The 12,767-nt window shown below is 37.9% G+C and overlaps 1 protein-coding gene across 1 annotated transcript; it reads right to left on the bottom strand.

Moving 5' to 3' along the window:
* Nucleotides 1–1,254: 1,254 nt before the first annotated feature.
* Nucleotides 1,255–6,129, bottom strand: LOC121372209. Its single transcript, XM_041498494.1, has 2 exons — nucleotides 5,998–6,129; nucleotides 1,255–4,973 (listed from the first exon to the last, which is right to left on the bottom strand). Exons 1-2 carry the CDS (start codon nucleotides 6,032–6,034, stop codon nucleotides 2,227–2,229), a joined length of 2,784 nt encoding a protein of 927 aa, XP_041354428.1. The 5' UTR covers nucleotides 6,035–6,129; the 3' UTR covers nucleotides 1,255–2,226.
* Between the last annotated feature and the right edge of the window lie 6,638 nt (nucleotides 6,130–12,767).

The following is a 12,767-nucleotide window of genomic DNA, read 5'->3' as shown; positions in this document are numbered from 1 at the left end:
TTTATATCCTAGTACCGGTTCTAACCTGTATAAAAGTTTGTTTTGTTTAACAACACCACTAGATTTAGTAATCATCGGCTATTGGATGTTTAACATTTCGTACTTTTGACACATAGTCTTCGAGAGGAAACCTGCTACATTTTTCCATTAGTAGCAAGGGATATTTTATATGCACCTCTCACAGGCAGGATAGTACATACCACGGCCTTTGAGATACCAGTTGCGGTGCATTGGTTAGAACGAGAAATAGTCCAATGGGCCCACCGACGGGGATCGATCCTAGAGCGACCGCACATCAAGCGGGCGCTTTACCACTGGGCTACGTCTCGACCTCCAACCGGTATAAAATAAATGGTATTTTTTAACGACATCTCAGCACATTCTGTATTTCGGCTACTAGTATTTAGTGTCTAAGAAATGGATATTTCCACACTTGGTCGACTGAGAGAGTAGAATATCGCTGCATCCACATAGAATACTCCTAAAGATAAAACTGCTCCAAGTTCAGCCAGCAAATATTCCGCTAACGTTTGCGAACTATTTAATTAGTTCCCGAAGTGGTAAATCGCTTGCTGTGTAGCGTAAATATTAGTCTAACCGGCCTTGATTACAGGATGGTAGGTACAGGGTTCACAGCCCGGTACCGGCTCCAACCCAGAGCGAGTTGTTAAGAGCTCAGTGGGTAGGTGTAAGGCCACTACACCCTCTTCTTTCTCACTAACCAACTAACAGCTAACCCACTGTCCTAGACAGACAGCCCAGATAGCTGAGATGTGTGCCCAGGACAGCGTGCTTGAACCTTAATTGGATATAAGCACGAAAATAAGTTAAAATAGAAATATTAGTCTAGCGAACGTTAGCGACAAGCGGTTGATTGAACTTGCTCTTCTTTTTTTGGGGGGGAGGGGGGGGGGGATAAAATGCACATATCCAGACAGGGCAGTACATATGACCGTCTTCTGTGTACCAGTCGTTGGGATGGGGGGAGGGGGTAGTCCATTGAGGGCGATCAATCCTACGACCTACAGCACCACAGGCCACCACTATATCATTGGACTACACCCCGCCTTCTCGATCCAGAGTTAATTCAAATTTGTCATGGACAGACAACTAAGATATCAACATCATGGTGTAAATATTTATTCGTTTATATATATCAAACATCACACCCCCCCCCCCCCCCAAAAAAAAAAAAAAAAAAAAAAAAATAAAAAACATAAATAAAAATAAATAAATAAATACAAACCCCACAAAAAACAACAACTACCACCCACCCCCACCCTCAAAAAATATATATAATAATAAAATAAATAAATTAAAAACACGCCCCAAAACAAACATCTAGAATTATATAAAAAAATTTTTATTGAAGTTCAGTGTTTCTCATCCTTTGTCGGCAAACCCTCCATGCCCTACCTTTTGTTTCACTGAACATTAATTACGTGGATACTGTTAAGTTAACAATGGTTTAAATAAACAAAAATCAACCGTAGTAATAATAAAACAACCTAATGTCAACAAATTACTATATCATTATAGTGGTTATGTTAACTAGCATGTTTGAAAACTTTAAGCGCGTTCTACCTCCCAACCCATTTGAGTTTACCATCTGACATGTAACACAAAAAAGTCCATCTTGGGAAAACCGTCTAGGCTGAGAAATACTGGTGTAGATTAATTAATTATGGACATTATATGTATATATTTTCACTTTATAATAATTAATACATCAGAGGCTGATCCTGGAAATATGATGTCGGGGGTGGAGGAGGGTGGGGGTCTAACGAGAAACGGGCACATGGGTCAACTCGTCAAAAGGGAATCCCAGTAGAAAAAACAAGAAGGAAAACAAAGGACACGTGAATATTTTTAAGTCCCCTTGGATCCGCAATTGGAGATCACCTAAAATCAAATTGAGATTATCTTTTTTTGTCTGAGGGGCGTCATAGCACATATAGGGTAATTGAGAGTTGGAGAAATATTATATTTATTTTTTATATTTATAATTTCAAACTGATCACTTATGGTTACATGAGGTAGTTGCAAATTAATTTTCAACCATATTTCATCAATCACTATTTGCACTGATTTAAAAACTGTTAGAATATTTTATTATTAAAACTCAAACCATTTGTTAAGATTAGAACAACTGTGGCCGGATCAGAACTGCATACCCTGTCCATTGCAATGTTTTTTGTTGTTTTTGTTTTTATTATATATATATATTTATTCATATATGATTTTACTTAATATTGCAATGTTTATGCTTGCTCTCTCCTGCAGTTTAAACAAACGGGTGAAGGAGTAAGTGACTTTTTGATTTTTCCCATTTTCCAATATACTTTTAAACTCCGATGAAATGTCACCAAGTCCGGACATTAGTGATAACAACTTCTGCTGTTTTCGTTTCATTGTGCCATCGAGTAACAACACCGCAGTGAACTCGATAACGTGGTCGACCTCGATCTTTACTCCAAGTATAGTTCGCATGATGTAGTAAAGTTTATTCAAGACCGTTGTCTGAATCTTCAACGAACCGGAATTTTCTTCAATCAACGTCCTCATAGCTACGTCTTTAGCAGCAATATTATTTAGACTCTTGGCAAGGGCCCTGCTGCCTGATCTAAGTTTATTCACAGTGCTGGGGTGTCTGGCTAATCTTCGATCGACGGCCAAACGATAGAGAGTTGAAGTTGATATGTTAGATTCTTTATCGCGATCAATATTATCAAAGAAAAAGCTTTTCTTTTTTTCAGATGGATTAGTTTTCAAACATGTATGTCCATTGTCAATGTCCCATTCTCGAAGACATGTCCAACAGAATGCAACGCCGCAAGGACAGAACATATGGGGACACCCTCCGTCTTTTTCGATAAAGTAAGAACACCGTGGGCAACTTTTGCCTTGGACCTCAACGAAAGTGGTAGCCTCTTCGAATAACTCTTCATCGTGGTAGAAGAGCTTTCTGTAGTCTTTCTGTTTCAGTATTTCTTCTTTGTAGAGCTTGATCTGCTCGCACGATGCCGGCCAATGAGCTGCCTGCATGCATTTAAAGCACAGTGATGTCCCACAGCCACACGTCATGCTTGTCGGAACAGTGGCGACGTCACCGGTAGTGGCAGACGTCACCAGGACACGTCCGCAGTCGGGAAAAGGGCACCACTTCTTGTTCTGCGATGCTTGTACATTGATGCTCACATTGCGTTGGTGTAAATGGTTGATGTTTCGGATGTTGAGGAAACTCAACATGGTGGTTATGTCTACTACAGTCTCGCACCCGTACTCTGGGCATCTAATTCTGAGCAAACCAGAATAATTTACACTGTTCAGAAGGTATTGTCTCCAACATCCGTCGCAGAACCAGTGTTTGCATGTGCTTAGAGCCGTAAAGGGCTTACCGCCTTGAACACACATTTCCTCAAAGCATATTTGGCAAAAGACAGTATCTTCATTGCAGATGTTCGTATTTTCGGTTTGCTGCTCGGTTAATTCAGAACGAAACTGGCATCCGGCTGGAAAAGCTCCTTCGGCGTGCCACTTGTTTGCAGATTTTACAAGATCAAATTTGAGTTTTGGCGAAGCGAATTGATAGCACAAAGGTGATTTACGTACCGACAGTGTATCTTCAGACAGTGTACAGTAGAACGCTAATGTTCTTTCAATGACGTCCGAAATAGACGAAATGGATTTATCATCATACATAGTGTTCAGGGCAATGACGTCCATGTTTAGACTGGCATTTAGTTTGACTCTGAAAGCATGCATCTCATTGTGACACAATCCGGTGTATGTGAATACGAGATAAGAAGAAACGTCGATGTCTTGGGCAGAAATATTCTTGAAAATTGGAGATGTTTTCAGAAAGTTTTTAAGGTTTTCTGAAATGTCAATGATAAATGTTCTTGGTATCGTTTTCGCTTCATAATAATTCTCGCCATATGTTTGCTCCAGAAACTGTGGTTCTATGTTATCTGCAGGGAGATTTACAGTTATAGGAACAGACAGTGGTGATTTTATCACATTATACAGTCCTTTACCCTTTTCATTATTCGACATTTCTTCTGGTCGATAGCTGAAACCAGCGTTATCTTGCGTGTAAATTATTCGTCTTGGTTTTGAGTCCAGTACGGGATAGATATCATTGCTGATGCTTGACTTTTCATTCTTGGAAGATTTTCGGGATTTCTTGGATGGAGAACCAGTTATATACTGTGATAAGCAAAGCGGTTCATAAGCATACGTTGTCTTCTCTTCCTGGATGGAAATATCTTCAACCTCTAGCACATCATCATCGTTAACGTTCTCCAGTTCATAGTCGTCAATCAAATCGCTGATGTTCTTCCAACTCAGTCTCACCCTCCTCTTCTTAACCCGGGTCTTCCTCGACTTCCCAACCTCCGGGTGGTTGTCTCCATTCTCAGTCAGTCCAACGGAACTGGTGATGTACTTTGGATTGTGAGCGATAGAACTTTTGGTTGCACAAGGATAAAATATTTCGTAGCGAACTTCAGGAACGGGTTCTTGACTCCTGTCTAACTTATTGTCCTCGCCATTAGCAGGTGTAATTGTCTTATTCTTCTTCCTGTTCCTCTTTGAACGGGTGTCACAGTTCAGGACAGATTTCTCGCTAAAATATCTACCAGTCTTGGGTACCAGCCTTTTTCTGCTTCCCTTATTGGAGTAAAAGGCAATACAGTCGGCGTGTCGTTTTAGTTTATGTTTCTCAAAGAGGACGAGTCTGTTGGATACGTCGCCAGAAGATGCCGATGATATTGCTCGCTGTATACACGCTGAGAGTGCCCATCTGCGTTTCTTGTTGAGCGAAAACACAACATCGTCAGCGTTCACGCCAAGCATGCTGGGGAAGATTTCTGACGTCACATTGCTACCTTGGTTGAACATTTTTCTGACGACACATGCTTGTTTGGCATAGCGACGTCTATACAGACTATTAGATGCTCGGAGCGTATTACCTGAGATTTAAAGAAGAAGAAGAATATATTATTATACATGTGTATTGAATAAACGGGCGATGGTTTTAAAAAGACTGTCCTGATGTTGTCTCTATTGTTTATAACTAACATTGCCTTTGTGGGAACTAAAATTGCATATTACATAAAGAAATTGTTTAGAATATCAGTGTCTGTATATTCAATGTATTTATTGTTGACCTAATGTTTGTAGAGCCAAAACCGGATTTTATACACAGCTCTCAACCCCCCAACTCCTCCAAAATATGTTTTAAAATTAAAAATTATAATCATAATAATAATAATAATAATAATAATAAATAATAAATAATAATAATAATAAAACAAATTACATTACACTGCATATACAAACACTTATTCTAAACAAGAAAACGTATTTAATAGACCCTACGTAATTTTAGTTGCCAAAAAGACTTAGTAGAAAACATCTTACAATGGCTGTGAATACAATATAGAATACAATATGTATTTTGAAGGAATGGCATATCAAAGTAAATTAATATATATCACATATACATATCGGACCAATATGTAATTATGTGTATCTGTCTGTCTGTCAGTCTGTCCGTCTGCCTTCCTGTCTGTCTGTATAATGTATTGTTCGTATTGTGTGTCAGTGTGTCCAAAAACAAAAAGCTGAGTTAACCGACGATATACAAGAATCTTACAAACCACGCGGTCCACTCCTTAACGTACCTGAATTTGTGGGGAAATCTGCCACTGGCATGTATGTGTAGATGTCAGGAGCGTAGCGTGATATGGACCTGTGTGTGGGGGGGGGGGGGGGGGGGGGGGGGTCGAATATGAACCAAGTGGACCTTTAGCTATTTTGTTTTTGCACCACCAGAGAGAGAGAGAGAGAGACCGAGACAGACAGACAGACAAACAGATCGAGTGTTAAGAGTTAGACGTACACACACACACACACACACACACACACACACACACACACACACACACACACACACACACACACACACAATATCGGTTCTTTAAAATAACTCACCGGAGTAAACGCCCCGTTTGCAAAATTTCTGTACCATGATTCCACACTTCTCGACTCTTTTGGTTTGTTGATTTTAATGAAAATACTACATGTCGGTATATTTTGGCTTTAAATACTTTGTTTCTGTTCATATTTACGCCCGGTGGTGCAATAGCCTAGCTTAATAATATTGACCACTAGGTGAAGAGTTAGACGATTATATTTAGACCGTGATGTATGTAGCCACAAATAGACATTCGTTACTTCTCGGTTGTCTTCGTAAAATTGCCGAACACAACGAAAATGCTCGATGTGTTCCGATTAATGCACCGAGTAATACTATTTTTGTAGTGTGTGATTTCGACTCACAACAACTACCGTGCCAACAACACAAATATTATTATATAGGCATATATTAATATACATGCACGTAGGCTTACATATATTCATTTCTGGAATATCCACAACTTACAATATCATAATATTTCAAAAGAAAAGTTTGTATCGCCAGCCAAAAGAGATGCAGCCAATAACACGATGCGAACCTATAAATTATATAAACAGAATATTCATCTTTATAGTCTGTCCCATTCTCCTAAAAAAAAATGTTTGTTTGTTGTTGTTGTTGTTTTTGTGGGTTTTTTTTTTTTTGGGGGGGGGGGGGGGGGGGTTGTAAATAATTTCAGTTTGGTTTGACGAAAGAAGAAAAGTAAAAGTTTTTTGAAAATAAAAAAACAACAACAAAAAAACTATTATATATATATATATATATATATATATATATATATATATATATATATATATATATATATATATATATATATATATATATATATATATATATATATATATATAAAATCGGCTCAGAAATAAATAGTTTGTAGTAGGCCTAAATTCCATAGTATGAAAAAGGTGTTCCCTGTGGGAAGGACTATAGAACTATTCTCATTACGTTGTACACTAGTACATCCAAAACACCGTAAACCATTTACTACATTACGTCTCAGTGACCACAAACTAAAAATAGAGACTGGGCGTCATATAAAATCCTTTACTCCAGTGGAAGAACGTTTATGTAACCACTGTAGTTTAACTGAAGATGAATATTGTCATGTCGCAATATGCAAGAAATTTAATATTACGTAACAAATATTACGTAACGACTGGACACACACACCCCCCACCCCCCATTCATAAACAAGTCATGCAATGGGTATAATATACTTCTAACGTAGGCCTACTGTTTTGCTATTTGGGAAACACATACAGATACGCATTTGAACTCGATTTATAATTCTTATAGTGTCTATACGTCTAACTATTACTACCTACATTAAACATTGTCGCCGTGACAGAGCATTTAAGAAAAACACAAAAAAACCCACAAAAAAAGAGATTTTAGTAATAATATTTTAGTAATAAAAAAATTTAAAAGTGCATTACGTAACGCTGTTAAACACACCCGCCTACCCCCTGTTATGCTATCTAACATTTGGACCTACACTTACCCACCCTCTCGGCCGTTACGTAATATTTGAATGGCCCCTTATATGCCTATCTAACTTTCCATAATTATCCATTTACAACCGGCCTCGGTGGCGTCGTGGCAGGCCATCGGTCTACAGGCTGGTAGGTACTGGGTTCGGATCCCAGTCGAGGCATGGGATTTTTAATCCAGATATCGACTCCAAACCCCGAGTGAGTGCTCCGCAAGGCTCAATGGGTAGGTGTAAACCACTTGCACCGACCAGTGATCCATAACTGGTTCAACAAAGGCCATGGTTTGTGCTATCCTGCCTGTGGGAAGCGCAAATAAAAGATCCCTTGCTGCCAATCGGAAGAGTAGCCCATGTAGTGGTGACAGCGGGTTTCCTCTCAAAATCTGTGTGGTCCTTAACCATGTCTGACGCCATATAACCGTAAATAAAATGTGTTGAGTGCGTCGTTAAATAAAACATTTCTTTCTTTCTTTTATCCATTTACACGTATGAGTATGCAAGAACAAATTATATTCATTATGCAAAACGATAATCCAGCTCATGCGAGTGTGTCAGTGACATAATCATTGCCCGATGGAAGGCAATGGCAGATCTGTTGCCCCCCCCCCCCCCCCCCAATTTTTGCGACAGTTATATTTTTATTTATTTATTACGTTGGAGAATTCAGGGAATTCCTTCGTCGGCTTCGGCAATATATCATTACCACAAATGGATTTTCTGGATCCATCACTGGATGGGGTGGGTCTGACTGCCATCCCCCCACCCCCACTCCCCAATTCTGAAGAGTATGCATTGCTATCTATCAGCAAGACAATGCCACCAAAGTTGTGATAAAGTATTAACCAACTTTAAGTATGCAAGTTCTAAAAGGAGTTAAACCCCCGTTTGCGTGGAGGAAACTACGATAAGTACAAGAAGCAAAACATAAAAATGGCGGTACCCAGCACTGCTGGTAGTGATTCGATAACAACAGAAACTGATCCTGTTTCACAACCACAATATGGGGAACAAGACGTTGTGATAAATAAAAAAAAGGCTCATAAGTGGGGGGCACACAAAAATCATTGACCGCCCCTACAAACGTGCAACATACACTGACAACATGTATAAGAAATGTAAACTTCCGACGTCATAAAAAAAAAAAAAAAAAATATGTGCACACGACTCGAAATTGAAATTAGTAGGTACAAAAATGTTGAACACAAAAGGATATGTAAAATCTGCAACACTGGTGTTGAAGATGAATTACACGTTTTAATAAAATATCAAGGCCTTACAAAACGCAGAAATATACTCAGGGGCGTAGGCTGGGGGGGTCGGGGGTTCGGATGACCCCCCCACACACACACACTGAAGCAAATGGTCTGCTTTCAGAACTAAAACATAGGCCTACAGGGTTATACATATGGAGTTTCTGGTGGTGCAAAAACTAAATTTAAAAAAGGGTCCATTTTGTTCATATTCGAACCCCCTTAGGTCCAGATCACGCTACGCCCCTGATACTAATATATATAACTATATAGAAAGATATGGGCTACTCTTTTCGATTAGCAGCAAGGGATCTTTTATATGCACCATCCCACAGACAGGATAGTACATAACACGACCTGTTACACCAGTCGTGGAGCACTGGCTGGAACGAGAAATAGCCCAGTGGGGCTACAGACGGGGATCGATCCAAAACCGACTGCGCATCAAGGGAGCGCTTTACCACTGGGCTACCCCCCCCCCCCCCCCCCCCCCCACCATGCTGTGCTGGCTCTGTAAGATTCCTCCAATTTATATTAACAAAAGGAACAACTTCAATTTTTCAATAGCCGTTTTACCCCTTACGTTGACCAATATTCCTTGTGTTTCAGCTTTTGTTGTCCACCAATCACATAATCGAAGATACTTTTGCTTTGAGCATGTCCATTACGATTTTAAAATAATGCCATATCATTCTGGCACAGAATTTGTTCCATCAGGGTTATGGTATTAAAGGACTCTTGGTTTCAAAAGTTTCATGGTTGACACTTTGAGGCTATTTTTCAATATGACGTATGAATGACAAAAATATGCTTTTTGATATTTTTGATAAAAAAAAAATTTGTTTATTGATAACAATTGGCTGTGCTCGTGACAGATGTATTGCCATTGAGATATAGCTCATTAGTCGAGTACTTGTCTCAGGAGTAAGTAGGTCATAGGATCCATTGTTTTTATGGCAGTGCCTCATAAAGGAATATCAAAATCGAAGTCCATGGTGAACATTACATCAGCATATTTTGGGATCGATACAGGAAGTCTATCGTAATTAAAAAAAAATTCCATCAGGGGGATCCCCAGATGGAATACATAGTAATTTACTGGGTACAGGAACTGCAGTGTTTTAGAAAATACTTTAACAGTCTGGACCATGACAAATACCTTCCAAAATAATGGGCTTCACAATATTTTATTTTAGTACCCCGACTCTAGTTTCATTCAGGGGATATGTACAAATGATAAAATAATGAAAAAGCTTCTAACTAGAAATGGCGTCCGTACAGAATCTGGAGCTTAGACCAACTGACATAATTATCATATCGGTGTCATAACTGATTAACTAAGAATGAAAAGAAGAGGCTGGCCAGTCTATTCTCTTAATACTGCATAGACATCAAGCTGGGTATAGAAAGTGAGCACCAAAAAGACATTGAAAAGGACTACCTGTATCTAGAGTTTGCTGCCATTTTAAAATGTTTCTGACCAATAGATCCTTTTCAATGATAAAATTACATATCAAATATTAGTATAGTTACTTGATTAGAATGTGTCTTACTGTCCAATATGATGCTTGTCATTCTGTTTGTAGTAATTTAGATTTCATATTGTTTCCTCACACACACACTTTACGTAGGTACACAATTACTGGAAGGTAAAATCCAATTTGTACTACAAAACATTAATTAGGACAAGAGAAACTAAATGCTATTCTAAATAACTATATTTAAGAAGTAATTTAGTCAATAAAACGTCTCCATCAGTCAAAAACATGTCAATGATGCCAATCACAGGGTAGTCTCTTTACTTCATAACTGTAAATGCGATTGTTAAATTTTCGTTTTGTTGAAATAAAAAACAAAAAAGTCAATTTGGGAAAATGTGTTATTTTTCAGATGTTACATGAAACAATGTACATACAATTACACAATGCATGTTAAAATGCCTGACATATCGATATACATGTATGTCAACTCCACATTCTTCAGCAGACCACTATATACCCTGTTGTTTCATATGTAAAAATAGTCCTTAGTAGCTGACTCCATGTTGTAACCCCCCAAAACAAAATCCCCATACGTTGCAATTTGAAGTTTCCTAGATATGATTAAATTTTGGATTTGTTTTTTAAAAGCCCATGAGCTAATGGAATTAATTGTAAGCACACTTATAAATAGGTAGGTGGATAGTAGCGGTGGGGAGTACTTGAGGAACCCAGAACCTACTCTTCATTTAAATTTTAAATATTTAGAGAATGGTAAATGAGTTACCAGGTATTCAAGGCCGTAGCTAGGATTTGTTTTATTATTATTATTTATTTATTTTTAAATTGGGGGGGGGGGGGGGGGGGGGTGTGTGTGAAATCTGCGTATACCCAAAACTCCTCAAATGGTTAAGAAGGTTTTCTTTAAGTTTCTATTATTCTTTTTTTTTTAAATTGACCCCCCTCCCACCAAACTACGTCCCGGTATTAAGTTTATGTCCCAATTTCCGACAATTCAGTTGTTGGAAGCTTAATGAAAATGAAAATAATTTTATGGGTACAAACTTCAGTGTTTGCCAGAAATGGTGAATGATCACCTGGGAAGTCTGAAGAGCTGCAAACTCGCCTTGCAGTATTTACATCTTTTAATGAATTTCATTAGAATAGAAACTTTTATGTGATTGCTTGCCCGGCATCATGTAAGAAGAGTGATCTTCAGCTCGCCTTAAATTTTTCTCCTGGTGAAGACTGAACTTAATAATAACTTTAACAGAGTTTATCATTCTGTTTGAGACACAGTTATTTTTAACGTATTTTGCCCGGCAGGATGTAGCTCAGTAGATATTTGAATGGAGGCCAGCAACATACATACAAATGTTCATCCACATAAGACCCTGAGCTAAAGAAGGCATATGTGCATTTAATTAATGGACATCAAATTAACTGTATAACCAACTGATCATGAACACTCTACAAATACAGCTGCATGGTCACCAGTTTAATAATAAAATAAAAATGTTTTATCACTAGGGAACAAAACTCATATAGTAATATTGACATGAACATTTCAATAACACAGTGATATGTCATAATATAAGGTTCATCTGTTAACATCCATACATACATTTTTGAAATCCAACAGCTGCTGATTGAAGAATGTAAAAAAACAAATCCTGATAAACAGTCGTTTTCTTTTCATAATTTGATGTGGAGCCACAAAATGTATGTTGCTATAAAGGTGAACACTTCAAACTTAAACATCTTAGGCTTAGGTGAAAATAATGAAATATTTTATATACACAAATTACATGTCAACCAGAAAATAGATCTATTACAAAAATGTCAAACTAATGAAATTTGTATTCTTCAACCGTAATTCATTCAGTCATTAACCGTTATAGCCACTTAACTGAATTGATAAAGTCATGGCAATATCATAGTCTACATGAACAGGATTCTCACAGCCACTGCAAAACAGAATCAACTTTCAAGGACTGCATTTTACAGAGCCAGACTTACCTCAGTCAATTTAACTTTCCTAAATAGCTGGATGTCAGATCTTGCTGTAAGAAAAAACAATTTACGGAAGTGCTTAATTGCTCCCCTACATTGGATTACAGGGAGCCATTTAAGATATCACCATGTTGAGCATTTATATTTAACCCTTTTGTAGTACTATTTAAAAAAACACCCCATCATATGTAAGGCGATGACACACAATATGAGTGGCTTATAAAAGAATAGCTGTGAAAAAACTAACATTGCCATTTCATCAGTTGCGATGTTATTGATGTTATTGACTATTTTCGTATGAGACACTTATCATGTGGTGACATCTTAAAGTGAGCCAAAAATTACTTTCTTTAAACTGGTCTCAGGGGAAAAAAATTGTTTGTTTAAAAGTTTTTGTTTAATGACACCACTAGAGCACAATGATTTATTAATCACTGGCTATTGGATGTCAAACATTTGGTAATTTTGACATACAGTCTAAGGAAACCCTCTACATTTTTTAATTAGTAGCAAGGGATCTTTTATATGCACCATCCCACAGAAAGAATAGC

The sequence above is a fragment of the Gigantopelta aegis genome, chromosome 4 (assembly GCF_016097555.1).
Source record: "Gigantopelta aegis isolate Gae_Host chromosome 4, Gae_host_genome, whole genome shotgun sequence".
Taxonomy (NCBI): Eukaryota; Metazoa; Mollusca; class Gastropoda; order Neomphalida; family Peltospiridae; genus Gigantopelta; species Gigantopelta aegis.
This window is presented reverse-complemented; position numbering and strand designations above follow the sequence as displayed.